General features: G+C 46.4%; 1 protein-coding gene across 13 annotated transcripts in view; it reads left to right on the top strand.

The window, feature by feature from the left end:
- Positions 1-4,910: 4,910 nt before the first annotated feature.
- STAT1 (signal transducer and activator of transcription 1) overlaps positions 4,911-17,081 on the top strand; it is a 41,187-nt gene continuing 29,016 nt past the window's right edge. For 2 of the 13 annotated variants that reach the window (XM_065562004.1, XM_065562001.1), the window contains exons 1-6: positions 4,911-5,032; positions 11,053-11,181; positions 11,983-12,127; positions 13,707-13,805; positions 15,713-15,802; positions 16,753-16,831. In XM_065562004.1, coding sequence (XP_065418076.1) covers positions 11,054-11,181; positions 11,983-12,127; positions 13,707-13,805; positions 15,713-15,802; positions 16,753-16,831 — 541 coding nt within the window. In that variant the 5' untranslated portion in view covers positions 4,911-5,032; position 11,053. Of the gene's footprint in view, positions 5,104-5,817; positions 6,638-11,052; positions 11,182-11,982; positions 12,128-13,706; positions 13,806-15,712; positions 15,803-16,752; positions 16,832-17,081 lie in introns of those variants that run through there. The other 11 variants (XM_065562011.1, XM_065562006.1, XM_042860638.2 and 8 more) reach the window with 10 other exon arrangements.

Below are 17,081 nucleotides of genomic sequence, written 5' to 3'. Positions count from 1 at the left end.
AGATTTGGAGTGGCTGTCTGTATTGTGTGTATTGTACAGTGTCAAGCACATTGTCAGTGCTTCATAAAATTCACAATAGCTCATTTCCACCCCAATTTTTGATTAACACATATGTAACACCTCTAGTTTTATTACCTACAGAAGATTTGCAAAATTATGTTGCAACCACAAAGGAGATATTATGGTTGTATTTTTATGATGGATCAAAATTGCTTTTGCTGTTTTCAAAATATTGGTCCTGTGTCTATGCCCTTTTAAACAGTGTCTTGGTGACAAGCATGTCTATAAACAAAACGATGTTACTTCTCTTCCACCAGCATTGTGAAATGTGCTGGCAACTACCTGACACCCATCTTCCACCCCAGAGGTGGCTGCAGTTCAGTGATGCTTGTATATGCAGTGCGCCATACCATGCTTTCATTTTATTAAGGGGGCATCCATGGGTGTGTTCTGCTTAAAAACTGATGGCAGTCCATGGGTCATTGGTGTAAACTTGCTTTGGAATCCTTTGCACTGAAAGGGCTCTAGGCTGCATGTCTAAGCCAGGAGGATGGTGATCTATTCAGCTGGACACGTTCCTTGCACTCTGTACCGCAGGCGAAGCCTCTGTATTATTACAGCACACCTTGAAGGAACAGCATCAGGTTGAAAAGTCAAGCACCCAAATGACAGGAAAGGCCAGGGGCGGCACAACAAGCTAAAACAGGGTGACCAGCCAGCCCCGCACCCCCTGCCCTGCCTTCAGCCAGCCTGTCTCCAGCCAGCCCCGCATCCCCTGACCTGCCCGCAGCCAGCCTCTGTCTCCAGCCAGCCCTGCACCCCCTGCCTGCAGCCAGCTCCTGCCACACCCCCTGCCCTGCACCCCCATCTTGCCTGCAGCAGACCCGCACCCCCTACCCTGCTGCTGCCCGCAGCCAGCCCCTCACCCCCTGCCCACAGCCAGCCCCTGCCACAGCCCCGGCCCTGTCTCCAGCCAACCCCTGCCGCACCCCCCTGCGGCCCTGCCCAAAGCCAGCCAGCCCCACAGACACCCCTTCCCGCACCAGCTCTGCACCCCCTGCCCCGCCTGTAGCCAACCCTGCACCCCCTGCCCTGTCTCCAGCCAACCCCTGCCGCACCCCCCCTGCCTGAAGCCAGCCAGTCCCACACTCCTCTGTCTCCAGCCCTGCCAACCCCTGCGGCCCTGCCTGAAGCCAACCAGCCCACCCCACACACCCCTGTCTCCAGCCAGACTCGCACCCCTTGCCCTGCCTGCAGCCAGACCCTACCTCCAGTCAGCCCTGCCCTGCCTCCAGCCAGCCCCATGTCCAGTGGTGCCCTGCAGTTCCCAGGGCATAACCCTGCACACCTACTTCAATGAGGGGGGCAGGGAGCAGCTGGGACCCACACATGTGCACACCCTAGGGTGACCAGACAGCAAGTGTGAAAAATCGGGACAGGGGGTGGGGGTAATAGGATCCTATATAAGAAAAAGACCCCAAAATCGGGACTGTCCCTATAAAATCCGGACATCTGGTCACCCTAGCACACCCCCAGGGATTGTGAAATGGAGCTCATTTCTGGTTCAGGCCCATCTTTTTAAAAAAGAACTTTAGGTAGAGTTAACATACATCCGTATTTTCCCGGACATGTCAGACTTTTTGGTTCTTAAATTGCCATCCGGGAGGAAATACGGACGTATGGTAACCCTATTGGTATAAAAAATACATACTGTGGCACATCCCTTAAATCAGAACTTTTTATAGGGAACCGGTTGCTAAGTAATGAAAGGCTTTTTTTACATTTTTTTGTTTTTTTAAGTCATCCCTGCCGGGGCCCCGCCGAAAATGTTCGAATTGGGCCCCGCATTTCCTAAAGCCGGCCCTGCCACCGAGGCATTCTGAGCTAACAGAATGTGATAGGGAAGGGGGGGGGGGAAATCAGCCCGTTCCCCAGCGAGGGCACAGCTGCTCAGGGTAACCTCCATTTCCCCTCCTCCAGCTGCTTTAACTTTCGCTTTCCTCTCAATCGCTGCCTTCTAGCTCCAGGAGTCCTTTCTCAGAAACCACGTGGCTCAGCTGTTCCTGGTTTAGCTCACCCCTCCTGCCTCCCTGGCCCCGTTACAGAATCAGCCAGCGTTTTCTTGACCTCAGTGCCTGCCAATGTGTGATCAGGCTAGGGTGACCGAACAAAAATCAGGACGGGGGGGTAATAGGAACCTATATAAGAAAAAGACCCAAAAATTGGGGCTGTCCCTATAAAATCAGGACATCTGATCATCCTAGTCAGGCTGTACAGCCTTCTGTGGTTTGTAAAGTCTCTGCTTCTGGAGAAATGCTTCAAATCATAGGATTGGAAGAAACTTTGAGGTCATGAAGTCCAGTCCTCTGCACTCAGGGTATGATTACGTTCTAGACCAGTGGTGGGCAACCTGGGGGCTGCATGCAGCCCATCAGGGTAATCCGATTGCGGGCCGTGAGACATTTTGCTGACATTGACCATCTGCAGGCACAGCTCTCCTACACAGGGCTGTCCCTAGCCATTTGGGTGTCCTATATAGCCCCCCCGGGGGGGGGCTGTGTGGGGCCCCAGGCCTCCCCCCAGAGTCCGGGAGGCAGGAGCTGTGGGGGGCACTTTTGGGGGCCCCACAGACCCAAAGTGGCCCAGGGGATTAGCGGGGGGCCGGGAGAAGCCCACTCTGCTTCCCTTGCCCTGGCCCCAGCCGTGTTGCTTGGGGGAGGGGGCTTGGAAGAAGGGATCCCCTCCCCGCACTCAGCGGCAGTGGTGGGAAGCAGAGCAGCCCGGCCCCAGACCGCTCTACTCCGCCAGCTCCCAGCCATGGCGCTCTGCTTCCCGCCGCCAGTGAGTGTGGGGGGGGACCTTTCCCCAACCCCCTGAGCGACACGGCTGGGGCTGCGTCGTTCTGCTTCCCGCCGCAGGTGAGTGCGGTGGATGTCCTTTCCCCAACCTCCCCGCACTCACTGGCAGCAGGAAGCGGAGTGACGCAGCTGGGAGCTGGCAGAGTAGAGCGGGCTGCTCCGCTTCCTGCTACCGCCGATGAGTGTGGACTTGCTGGGGGAAGAGGTGGAATGGGGGCGGGCGGGGGGCAGAGCAGGGGGGAAGGGTAAGAGGTGGGGCGGAGGGAGTTGTCCGGGGCCCCACATCCCCCTAGGGAGGCAGCCCGTGGGGGGGCGGGCCGGGGAATAGGGCTGGTGGCTGGAGCTGGTGCTGACACATATGCAGCTGCCTAGGGCACCATGAAATTTGGGGCAATTTGGTGCCCCAAATTTCATGCTGCCCTACACAGCTGCGTATGCTGCGTATGCCTAAGGACGGCCCTGCCCCAGCAGCTCTCAGTGGCCCCGGTCACTGTTCCCGGCCAATGGGAGCTGCAGGAAGCGGCAGCCAGCATGGTTGCTAGGAGCTGCGGGGGGCCGTGCCTGCAGACAGTCAACGAAAGCAAAATGTCTCGCAGCCCACAATCGGATTACCCTGATGGGCTGCGGGCAGCAGGTGGCACACCACTGTTCTAGACCATCCCTGACAGGTGTTTGTCTAACCTGCTCTTAAAAACCTCCAATGATGGAGATTCCACAACCTCCCTAGGCAATTCATTCCAGTGCTTAACCACCCCAACAGTAAGTTTTTCCTAATGTCCAACCTAAACTGCCCTTGCTGCAATTTAAGCCCATTGCTTCTTGTCCTCTCCACAGAGGTTAAAAAGAACAATTTCTCCCTCTTCCTTGTAACAACCTTTAACTAAAACAGGGGCGGGCAAACTTATGTGGACACAATTTTGGCACCACAATCCTTATTTTAATTGGGTTGTCCCAAGAACAGTTGCACAGAATCCAAAATGTTCTAATGTATTTTGTGGCAAATATGTCAATTTTACGAGTTTTTCCCAAAACATACTGTTTTCAAAGTGGGAACAGTAAGTCCTCTGCTGAAAAAAAAAAAAATCTGTGGATTTGGATCATCTGCTAGACGAAGCAAAAGAACTACATTTAGCTTGTCTTCAATGGGAGTTCTTAAAGCTGACAATCAGAGTTGTTCAACAGACTCAAAAACAAATCAAAATGCTGATGACAAAAGGAAACTATTTTAAATAATTTCCCCTCCCAATCTCCAAGCAGAATTAAGAGGCTTAATGAAAAAGTATGGGCCTCAAGCCAACGGTCAAAAAAATCTTCCATCAGTACCTTGGAGAAGTGTGTCTCTATGCTATGTACTTTGACCTGACACATGCATGTCTGAAGACAATATGAGTTTTGCTATTGACTTCAATGGCAGCAAGACAGCTGTCAGTGAGGCAAGCCCTAAAATAGTCATGCCGAGATACTCTAGTCTTTTTCTCCTTAAAGACATAAACCCTCCTCTTGTGAGGAGCTTAAGCAGGAGTTGGGGGCACACAGCAATTTGCAATATGGGCTCTTAATTTCTCTGAATGTCAAGGTTAGGTTTCACTATCAGGTTTCTTAAAGCTATGGCACCAGCACTTTGCAGCAAAACTAGTGCAGCTTTTTACTGAATGCCTTTAAAAAAAAACCAACAATACATCAAAAAACATCATGGGGCACTGGAAGGGAAAAGTTTATTTTATTTTAAATTAAAATGCAACAGTGAAACCAAAGTATGCAAGAGGTGCAACACAAGCCAGTTGTCATACAATGCACCACTAAAATTCAAAGCTAGTGAGGAGAACTTGCATTGAAATGATTTTTCCCATGGAATTTGGTGGTTTACTGATTTACTCTGATCTTTTTGCCACAATTCTCAAACATGAAGGTTGTAAGTGCCTTAAACATGCTCATGAATGTGTTTCTTTTTAGCATATGCACCAGTTAAAATGTTCTTGACCCCTTCTTGAGGAATTAATAATGCAAAATAAAAACCTTTCAAACTCCAAGTAAATCACTTAAGCAGACATGGCACAAGGCCAGGTTGTACTCAAAGGTCAATCTATGGCTGCAAGCTGAACTCATTTGCCTTTCCTTGCAGGAACAGGAGATAAAAACAGGGCTTTGTCTAGTGGAGGATCCTTGGAGAAAAGGTACACTGCTTTGTATTACCATTAGTAGTTTTTGAAAATTGATGGAGAAACATTTGAATAAGCATAATGTGGTGAGTGGAAATCGATGCATGGCAGTTAGCCCTATTGAATGGGACAGTGGGGAGGGTTGTGGGGGTTAGCTCCGTGGAGCAGGACGGTAGGTGGGGGCTCTGCGTGGTAGGGGTCAGGTCTGTAGAGTAGGGCGCGGGGGGGGGGGGGGGGAGAGAGCTCTGCACGGGGTGGGGGTTAGCCCTGTGGAGGGGGGGGAAGGGACTCTGCGGGGTGGGGGTTATTTTGTGTAGCGGAGGGGGCTCTGTAGAGCAGGAGAGTGGGGGGGACTCAGCGGGGTGGGGGTTAGCCTGTGGATCAGGGCGGGGGGGGGGTTAGCCTGTGGAGCGGGGGGGCTCTGTGGAGCAGGACAGTGCGGGGGGGGGACTCTGCGGGGTGGGGGTTAGCCTGTGGAGCAGGGCGGGGGGGCTCTGTGGAGCAGAACAGTGCGGGGGGGGGACTCTGCGGGGTGGGGGTTAGCCTGTGGAGCGGGGGGCTCTGTGGAGCAGGACAGTGCGGGGGGGACTCTGCAGGGTGGGGGTTAGCCTGTGGAGCAGGGCGGGGGGGGTTAGCCTGTGGAGCGGGGGGGCTCTGTGGAGCAGGACAGTGTGGGGGGGAACTGTGCGGGGTGGGGGTTAGCCTGTGGAGCAGGGCGGGGGGGGTTAGCCTGTGGAGCGGGGGGGCTCTGTGGAGCAGGACAGTGTGGGGGGGACTCTGCGGGGTGGGGGTTAGCCTGTGGAGCAGGGCGGGGGGGGTTAGCCTGTGGAGCGGGGGGGCTCTGTGGAGCAGGACAGTGTGGGGGGGACTCTGCGGGGTGGGGGTTAGCCTGTGGAGCAGGGGGGCTCTGTGGAGCAGGACAGTGCCGGGGGGAGGCTCTGTGGAGGAGAGCGGGGAACGGGGAGGGTAGGACGCTGTTGGGAACAGCCCGTGTCAGGGTGCCGGGGCTCGCGGATTGGCTGGGGCTCGGGACTGGGCCGAGCGCTGGCGACGTTGCTGTCGCTTTGTTGCTATTTCTCGGCTCGGTTTCGCTTTGCCGGCGCAGCAGCGGAGCGGTGACAGCGGGGTCCGGAGCCTCCTCTCGATAGGCGGGTGAGTGGCCCCGCACACGGAGCTGGTGTCCGCGCAGGCTGCCGGGCACGGAGGCGCCCACGGGCTGTTTGCCCGGCCTGCTGCTGGGGTCCGTAGCGCCTGGCGGAGACCGCCCGCGTGGGGCAGGGCCGGTCCCGGGAGCAAGGAGGGATGGGTGCTCCCGGGGCTGCAGCGAGCCTCAGGGAACCCGGCCTCTGTTCCCGGGTTGTCACAAGGTTCCTTCCTGTGTGACCTCAGCCAAGTCACTTCAGTGGGTGCCCCAGGGGCGGCAAGGGGGTTAACGCTGCTCCCCTCCATCAGAGGGCTGCTGCCGGCTGGAGTAGGGGGACACTCCGTTACCGTAGCCGCGCTCACACCTGCTAACGTGCGGGGAACATGAATCCCATCGAGCGGGAGAGCAGCAACGGAATGCAAAGTCGGATAGACTTCAGGCCTTGCTCATGCAGTTTAAAGCTGGACACTACCACGGTGAAGAAGATGATCCTTCAGCTTGAAATTTTGTTCACCTGTTATTGCAAATAACGTGCTTATAACTGACAAAGCTTAGAGGGGGGGAAACAAGCTTTTTGTTTACCATGGGCATTTGACAGTACATATAAAATTGTTCTCTGTATTTGTATTCCATACAGCATTAGGCAACAGAAAGAGGTTTGTAACAAAAAGGAAAATGTGACTGCCAAACCAGAAGGAAAAAAGGGCAGTTGCAGTGACTGAAATTACTTTTAATTCCCCTTTTTTAAATGAACCGGCTTCTGACTTTTCTTCAGTGTAGATCTGAACACACAGGGACTGAAGTTAAACAGCAAAATGAAAGTGTGGCTGGAATTAGTTGTACAAAAATGCAAAAAGCAGCAAAAGTATCTCTCAGTTACGGGGCAAATAACAAAACTCACTCACCAAGTGGTCCAGAACAGTAAAGCTACCAGGAGTTTAGGTTACTCTTCTTCTTTTTTTTTTTTTAATATATGAAGAACAAGTTTGATGCTGAGTACCAATCGCTCCTTAGAGATCAGGGCTTATTATCCAAAGTGTGTTTTGTTTAAAAAAAAAAACACAAGTCTTTACCCTTTTCACTAGGGTTTGAAATTATGTAAGAATGACTTTAGAAATGCAGCTCTGAGCTCTGAGCGGGTTGAACTTGGCACGACTGAGGGAGGAGAAAAGGGACAGAAGTGGCTATACGCCACATTGGCAGCCGCCTGGGGTATTGCATAGCCTCAGCTATAGGTAGGGAGAGTAGACAAGCAGGAGTGTTGAGTTGTGGAAGCGTAAGTAAGTTTCAGGGGCTTGTAGACTTTGCAACTCAATTGACTTTGGGTTGTGGGATTGTTTTAACTCTTAAAATGAAACAATCAAAATGAAAGGTTTAAGATTATTAAAAGAAAGAGAGAAGTTAAAGTGAAAAATTGCCAGTATGCATCCTTCTGGAGGCCTGAATTAACTTATTTAAAAAGAAAGGAATGAAGTGAAGTTAAGCCCATCCTTTGCACAAAGCCTGAGCAGTGGAACTTCATGCTGGGAATAAAATCCATTCCCCACATGCACCCTACCAGGGGGCAGGCTCTGGCCGAGTAACAATGACTGCAACTTGATCCTATCCTGTTATACTGACCACAGCCCCTCTGCATCAGCATCACAAAGTATTCCAGTGACTGGATTCACAGTCACAGATCCAGGGGTCCTTCCTATGACCCCAAACCTCTCCTTGAGTCAGTGGAAAAACCCTGACCCTAGTACATGGAAATACAAAGCCTCTTCCTTTGCCCAGCAAGGTATTGGAAGCAGGAGCCACAGAAGAGCTTACCTCTATGGTATTCTACCCTACAGTGGGTGCAGATGTCTTGGCTAAAGCATTTAAGAACAGGTAGGGAGATTTCAGCCATGCAAGATGACTTGTAAATGGCAGCACAGATCTTGCAGGAACTATGCTGCCTTGGGGGAGCTCCACAACAAAACCCAAAAAAGTCACTACTTTACAGAACTGGACCTTCCCATCTCTTCAGATTCCTCAGATACGTAGGGTTGGGAACCTGCATCACCTGCTTCCTCCGAGACCTGAGTTTTATTTTTTAGTACCATATCCCTTTCCTAAATAAATACGCACAGAGGGTTACAACTTGGTCCCAAGATTTTAGGAGGGCATAATGAAGGAACATTGGATTAAGAACATAGTACACCTCTACCCCGATATAATGAGATCCGATATAACACAGGTTTGCATACAACGCGGTAAAGCTCTGACACGCTGCTCTAAGCAGCGTATTAAGGGTGCCAGGGCCTGGTTGGATAAGGGGCAGAGGGTCTCGGGGGCGGTCAGGGGCTTCCCCCCCCCAGGGTCTGGGAGGCAGGAGCTGTGAGGGGGGCACTTTGGGGGGGCTCCGCAGTCCCAGAATGGCCCGGGGCATTAGAGGGGAGCTGGGAGCAGCCCGCTCCGCTTCCCTCGCCCCGGCCCCAGCAGTGTCACTTGGGGGAGGGGGCTCAGGGGAAGGGATCCCCCCCGCACTCACCGGCAGAAGCGGAGCAGTCCGGCCCCAGCCCGCTTCACTCCGCCAGCTCCCAGCCGCGGCGCTCCGCTTCCTGCCGCATGTGAGTGCGGGACCTTTCCCCAACCTCCACCGACATGGCTGGGTCCAGGGCAAGGAAAGCGGAGCGGGCTGGGGCCGCGTCGCTCTGCTTCCCGCTGTCAGTGAGTATGGGGGACGTCCTTTCCCCAACCTCCCCGCACTCACCGGCAGCGGAGCGCTGCAGCTGGGAGGTGGCGGAGTGGAGCAGGCTGGGGCCACGTTGCTCCGCTTCCGGCCGCTGCCGGTGAGTGCCTGTCAGGGAGCAGGGGGGTTGGGTAGAGGTGGGGTCTTGGGGGTGATTAGGGATGGATCTCTAGAGGGGATGGTCAGGGAACAAGGAACAGGGGGGCCAAAGCAAGTTCGATATAACGTGGTCTCACTTATAACGCATTGAGATTTTTTTGTCTCCTGAGCACCGTGTTATATTGGGGTCAAGGTGTATAATGAAAAATGAAATGTAAAGATCTTGGATACTTGCATACCTTTTCAAAGAGAACATGCACAATTAGAGAAATCACTTTCAGAGGGATTTAGGAGCCTAAGTGACTTTAAAAATCTAAGTCAGAAGGGACCATTATGATCATCTGACCTGCATAACATAGGCCACAGAGTTTTGCTAAGCGATTCTTGCCATGACCCCATAATTTCTGGTTGAACTAGAACAGTGATTGACTGAGGTTTATGAGCCACAAGTGGCTCTTTAATGTGTATACTGTGGCTCTTCGCAGCACATGATATTAAAACACTGATTTAATTATTAAATCAGGATGCTTTTACTATGTTATTAAACATAGCAGGTTAGACAGACACCTGTCAGAGATCACCTTGATTGATCAGTCCATCAGCGCTCACAGAGAGAGCGCCGATCACTAGCCAGACCTTCATCACCCGCCGGCCAGGCTGTCAGTGGCACCAGACAGCTGATTGGCATAGTGCATCACAGCCCAGAACCCCTGAGTAATCTGCCAGCCTCAGCCTCCCAAGTAGCTAGGTAGGCACACACCACCATGCCCAACCCTGTCAGAGACAGTCTAGATAATTCTTAGTCCTGCCTTGAGTGCAGGGGCCTGGACTAGAAGACCTCTTGAGATTCCTTCCAGTTCTGTGATTCTATTAACCAGTTGTAATTGATAAAATAATAATTGGTCAGTAATTTTGCTGTGAGATTAATTTATTATATATTTCCCATCATACTGTTTAAATATGAATATATAATACTATAGTAAATGAAACAATGAATTCGCCCTACTGTGGCTCTTTTGGGCAATGTTGATTGCTAATTTGGCTCCTGAACCACTTAAGTCATGAGTGTAACTGAGCTAGAGCATCTCTTTAAAAGACTCACTTATGGAGAATCGACTACATCTGTAGGTAACTTCTTCCAGTGATTAACAATTCTCACTGGTAAAAATTTTCACCGTATTTCTAGCCTGAATTCGTCTCACTTCAGCTTTTGTGCCTTTTGTCTGCTAAATTAAAGAGCTTTCTAACATAAGAAATCTTTTCCCTGTGTAGGTACTTATAGAGGTGATCTTGGATAAGATAAACACCTTGAGCTTCCTTAGTCTCTCACTGAGGCAGGCTTTTCAGATCTTAGCTCATTCTTATGTCTCTTTTCTGAACCTTCACTTGAGTTCCCTGACCATTTTTATGGGTTTGCAGTCACATTTTTAGGTCTCATATTCTTCATTCTCCTATTGATGGGTTAAAAATTCATACATGCAGAAGGGGAAATTGAATGTGAGACCTCAGTCCTGCAATATACAACATGCAAGCAGCCTGCTACTCCTACACAGAGCCCCATTGCAAGATCTACGACTGCATAGGGGAAACAGATCTCTATGCAAAGTGCTGTCAAATGCACAAAATTACAAATCGGTCAGGGATCACTGTTATAGAATCTTAAATGTTAATTATAACAAAAATAGGTAAAAGTTTTCAAAGAGAAGTGTGATTTCTTTTTTAAGTTGACTCTCCATTAAATATGTATATTTTACAAATTCTTCTTTGCATCGTACCGTTAATCAGGGCTGGTTGGGAAAGGATGTTTATTTCCATGCAAATTAAATTGTCAATGTTTTCTTGAAATTTTGGGGAATTTCTGAAAACCCGAGAACCAAACATTACTTGGGTTTTTTTTTTTTTTTGACAAAAACCTGAAAATTTTCTATGAAAATAACTATACTAAATTTTGGGGGGGAAATTAAAAAAAACATTCCCCATCAAAAATAGCTCTACTCTTAAATATCTTGTATTGGGATGTAGGTATGAATAAGATTGGTGTAATTTTATTAAACTTCATTAATCTTGATTCCACAGGATGACTCAGTGGTATCAGTTGCAGCAACTTGATTCCAAATTCTTGGAGCAAGTACACCAGCTGTATGATGACAGCTTTCCCATGGAAATCAGACAGTATCTGGCACAATGGCTGGAAAATCAAGACTGGTGAGAGCAAAGTGCTGTAATGTGTATAGGAATTCACCATTAAATTAGTTGACTGGTGATGCCTTTGAAAGTTATGGTGCCAGGTTCTGGCCTTGTGTGCCGATGGCTCTCATTAATAACCATGCATGCATATCCAAGAACAAGGTTACCTCTGCTGTACAGTGAGAGCAAGCAGACACTTAGGGCAGCAAACTGTTCAGTAAATTTTTATGAGAGGTGACCATTGGGTGGTGGGAACAGACATTTAGTAGTTGCCTATGTGGCTGCTAGTCACTGTTTCCCATGGACTTCCTTCCAGCACTTACCAGTCTGGTCTGGGCCTATTGGGTAGTGCTGCTCAGGGGTACACAGCTGGTTCCCTGTTTGGTTTGTCTACCAGAGAGAGATGGACAATTATTATTAAAGGGATATATGGGCCAGGTGTTTAGCTTCATCTCCACTAGCAAATTGAAGTATTGCTAAAATCTCTAGAGAATCTTTTTATAGAGCTTCATTAACATGCAAATGAATAGATCCCACTTCCAGCTCCTCAGTATAGTGGAGATTAAGGAAAAATACATGTGCAAATACACAATGTTGCAAGAGTAACCCTAGGAAAAAAAGCAAAGGAAGTATTATTCATTTGAGATGAGAATCAAGGAATAAAAGGGTTACAGAGAGTGGAACTGAATGAAATCTACAGATGCCTATTCAATGCTTTTAAAAACTAAGACCAGAATCTGAAAAAATGCATTCACTTAAACTGATATTTTAGAAAGATAACAGTTGCATTTAATATTAAAGATGCCTTAAATATCCTAGGGAGCATGCAGCCAACAACGTTTCATTTGCTACGGTATTGTTCCATGACCTGCTGTCACAGCTAGACGATCAGTTCAGTCGGTTTTTAATAGAAAACAACTTTTTGTTGCAACACAACATCAGGAAAAGCAAACGTAATCTTCAGGTATGTGTGTAACTTGTTTGGATTCACACAGGCATACTCCTGTCATTTTATTAGGGTCTTATTTTATTCAAGAGAATATTCTTCTAACTTAAACACAATCAAGTTAAAGATTATACCCCCTCTGAGTTTTTTTCTTAAAAACTTATGAATGGTACAAGTAACTCCTGAGTACTATAGCAGTTTAAAGAAATGATTTTTTTTCCAGTTTACTATGTTTATTTGGTAGCACTTTGTATAAATTCTTTACTTTTTCACATCTATTCAGTTTTCCGGGCATTTGTGTGGGGGTGTTATGCAGCAACAGGGGGAAAAAAAACATTTTTCAAAAGAAGTTATGGAGCCACAAAAAAATTTGCAGAGGGACTTTGGTTAAAAGAAATTTCACCCATCCATTTCTTTTAAATTGACTTGATTTCAGCAATACATTAAATCAACTTGTACTTTAAGAAAATAGGGAAGGTGGGTTTAATAGGTGTTTTCCAGATTCTTTTTAAACTAGATTCCTGCAAACATTTTAAAATACAGTTCTCTCATACCTATTAAAAACAGTAGTCTGAGAGTTTGCCTGTGAAATAACATTGTAGAGACTGTACCAAGAAACAAATCCTAATGAAGAATCTCAGTGAAAAGAGCAAGTGTTCCCTGCACATGTTCTGCAGCCCCAGGCTCTGTAGGATTATACCAAAGAAATGAAAGTGGTTTATATTATGGAAAGGATCAGATAACATGTTAGTCTCCAGGAAAGTCAGCAGAGACAATAACAGTTTCAGTAATTTGGTTGACAGTGCAAGTTATAACGAGTAAAAGCCACAGTGACAATGTCATACTGTAGGCAGAGAAACATGATACTGAACTAAAGAGGAAAGGGAATAAAGCACCTGGGGATTTATATATTGTAGGACACTGCAGAATGTGGACCTAGTGGATTTTATTAGTTAGTGGATTCACTGGGCACAGTCCTGCCTTCCCGCCGCCAGCTCATTCTTCCACAAGACTGCAGCTATTGCAGAACAGTGCTCCCTAGTGCAAAGAGGGTAGGAAAGCCTACTGATAGCCGGACCTCCTCGGTCCTTCTGTTCAGCCAAGCTTAGAATAGTGCAGCTGCCTGTTTGTCTTGCTATCTCGCAGTTGGCCCCGTACAAGCACTCTGTACACATCTCAAATGGTAGGGTTAGACTTGTGCCAAGCACTAACTGGGTTCATATGCAGCAAGGAGCCTTCTCCTGAGTGCCCCTGAGCAGAGCAGGACACAGTAGGTTCAAGAACCATGTAAAACCAGCACCTACAACAGTACTAGACTTCCTGAAAGTGGGTGGGCAGTGGCCCTTGGGGTGGATGAGAGGGCATTGGATTTTGCACTCTTGGAAAGGGTGACACAGCCGTCATGCTTTCTGTAGTTCTAGGGAACACTGTGCCTGACCCGATAGCTCTTGCAGAAGCAGTGCATCTCCACACCACATCTTGGCTCACGTTCAGCCGCCACATGCTAAGCTTTTTGCCTGTCAGTTTCATCAAAGACATGAGAACTGGAGTGTTTGGTGTGTACTAATAATGGACTATTTTAATGCTGTGCAACCAGGATCATTTTCAAGAGGACCCAATACAAATGGCAATGACAATCTTCAACTGTCTGAAGGAAGAAAGGAAAATACTGAGCAGCGCCCAGTTGTCAGACCAGGTAATTCCTTCTTTCTCTTTAGCTGCTGCAGTTCCAGCCACTCAAACAGAGTGACAGATTGAAAGCAGAACCATATGTGCTTTCTCCTCTTGCCCATCACCTCCTGTTTTAAAAGAGGAAGCTTGATCAGGTCTATCACAAACATCCACCGCACAAGATGTGGTTTGTTTTAAATTGTTTGCTTGCCTAGGCATAGTTTAAAGAAAAAGGAAGTAAACTTTTTCCCTGTGATGGAATTCAAGGCCTCAGCTGCCCTTATAGTCCAGAGCTTATGATGAGACTTACGAAAAGAAGCCAGTTTGTGTATTATTCTTACATTTGACCTAATCAAAAGTAAATATGAGCAAGCTAGGCCACTTTGAGTCCTTTATCAAAAGTAAAACACCACAATAAAATCCAGTTTAGAAAAACAGTTATACCACTGCTATGGTAAGGATAATATTTAAACAACCTTATCAGGTTTTATTATGACTCAGCTATAAGACTTGCCTTTGCCCTGCCAGTGCTTCCAACATCAGTGGGATTCTAGCCTCCTTTCTTTCTGCAGTGTACCCCTCTGCCTGCCCTGTGGTGACCACCTGATCCTTCCTACTTTTCTGTAGCTTCTCTCTGTGATCTTGATGCAACAGTCTCTCAGCTTTTCATTTGCTCTCTAAATATGTCTTTACCATCTTGTGTTTTCAATGGAGCCCTTCTCTGCCCATAAATTAATAGGTAAAAAATTGAAAGGAGCCAGGATGTTCCCTTCTTCACCTATTAGAGTAAATCTCCTTGTTTTTCCTCTCTTTTTTTCCTGGGACTAGTCACATTCTTTGGTAATAAAGATTATAAAAAAAAACCCACACTGACACATTTGGTGCAGACAAAGTGCATACTGCAAAATGTAGCACCTCAGTTATTAGGTAGTAATAGATTACTTACTTGTGATGAATCAGTACTTTGGTGTTACAGTGTACTGGAATGGGCCAGTTTTGGATTGTAAGTTATATAGATGTAGGAAGCCATTGTGATAACACACAAAGAGTTGTCATAAAGCCAAACTGTAAACATTCCAAGCACACAGGAAAGTCCCTTACCGTATCTCAAATCACAAACAATAGGCAGGTAGCTTTCATGGTCTGACTTAAAGGGACGTTTTGATAAGTTTATGGGATCATATACTTCTTGGAAAACTGTTAAATACTGAGTTAATAACTGCACAAAACAGTAGTTCTTACAGCACATATTATGTAAAAGTCACCTACGGTCTGAAGTGCTTTGCTATACCTATTTCATTGATAGTGTACTACTGGATGGAGAAGCAACCTGCCCTTCAAATGTCCTGGCTTTTAAGTAGCATTAAATACTTAAATTATTTTTGGATTCAGTTTCAAACAATTACATCTACCTAAGATATCTTGCTTTATATTTTAGATGCACAAAAAGTCAACTGTACACCAATTTACAGAGTTTTTTGTACAAATGCTTGCCCTATTCTTACTCTTCATGTATATGCACATTAAAAGTCCAACATCGGTACCAACTCTTCATATAAAAAAAAAAAAACCCCAGCCTTCTCAGATGTTACATTTTCTTTATATTATGTCAGAAAAATATACAAAATACAATCATTGCTTGCCAAAAGCAAGTCACAGAAAAAGTATATAAGTTAAGAAATGATATAAAGTACAAAAAGCAAAGTTTATATATTTTCACACACACCCCAGTCCCTTTCCTTATTACAGCCTTCCTCTATTTTCAGTTATTTAAACCTAATTCTTTGACTATGATGTATATAACAATTGCTCATGAACTATCAGAACAAAGTGTGCTCTGTTAGAGGCTTCATGGCACCAAATACACTGTAGCTTGTGTTAATCAAAACCAAAAACCCAATATTTTTGTTTTTGTTCTCCTCTCTACTGCAGATGCAGGTGGGGAACATACAGAATACTGTAATGCTGGACAAACAGAAGGAGCTGGATATGAAAGTCAGGAGTGTGAAGAACAACGTTGTGGTAAGTAAAAGTCAAAGTGGGACGGACTCTAGGCTTTGCTTGGAGATCTACATTTATTTTTCTAACAGGAAAATATTTTCAGTGTCTAAGTTGTGAAAGGGCAATCATGAATTCAGCAGAATGTTTTTCAGCTTTTTACCACCAGTTAAATGTTTTTAAAACTTTACCTTATCACTTTTCAACAGTACTGAGACGCAGGATGTCCACAATGCCTGTCATACTGTGGCTGGAATCAGATTTTTAGTTTAGTCTTAGCTATACCAGATTTCCCAAATTTCAAACACAGCAGGAGAAAGTTTTAAAATGGGATGGATGGATAGAGAGTTTAGATTGTCAGATATCTATCTATCTGAAGCGACACTATAGAAGAAAGGAGGTATTTTGAGAAATCATATATAGTTCACTTAAAAAAAAAATTATTAGAAGCCAGATCGTCAGCTTTTATAAATCAGACCTGCCTCTACGGCTTTTCCCTGCACTTTTTTTTTTTTTTTTAAATAACTTCTTAATCTTGGTTGATAATCTTCTGTAGGACAAATCCTGTAGTGCTTACTATGACTTTCCTGAGAGTTTTCCTGAGTGAGGGCTGAAGGATTTGTCCCAAAATCTTTAAATGCCATTCATTGGTCAAATTATGCCTTTATGTCGTGCACGAATTTTCCTCATCTCATTGAAGTTGTGTGGGACTATTCCAGGTCAGAATTTAGCCCCAATTTATTACAAGTGCACTTTCCATTGGCAGAGAAGGCAGTGATTAATTTGCGGATTTTTCTTACTGCCTTCTTGTTGCTTTGAGCAGAGGGTTGGACTAGATGACCTCCTGAGGTCTTTTCCAACCCTAATCTTCTATGATCTCTAAGTAGCTGGTACCACACGATTGCCAATCATAAAAGTCTCAGATGATCAAGTCTGTTTGACTAACTGTGTTTTACAATGTTAATGCTTTGTAGGAAGTGGAACAAGACATCAAGACTCTAGAGGATGTGCAAGATGAATATGACTTTAAATGCAAAACCTTACAGAACAGAGGTGAGATTCATCCATAAGAAATCTTAAGTACAGTACAGAAAAAAAATTCTATCAGATTGTACCAGAAAGCAGGATTTAGAGACAGCCAAATTCAGAGATAATGCAAATGATGGGGTAATTTTACTTGTCCTTCCTTCTTATGGTATGAAAATTCATCCCTAAAATATTTCATCTCACAATGCCCACTGTTATGTAAAGTTGGAAAGCCAAAATGTTCTTGTGTCCTTTGCATTGTTATAGAAACACCAAC

Source organism: Chrysemys picta, chromosome 11, assembly GCF_011386835.1.
Source record: "Chrysemys picta bellii isolate R12L10 chromosome 11, ASM1138683v2, whole genome shotgun sequence".
Lineage (NCBI taxonomy): Eukaryota > Metazoa > Chordata > Testudines > Emydidae > Chrysemys > Chrysemys picta.
Note: the sequence above shows the minus strand (reverse complement) of the source record. Positions and strands in the feature narration are given on the sequence as shown.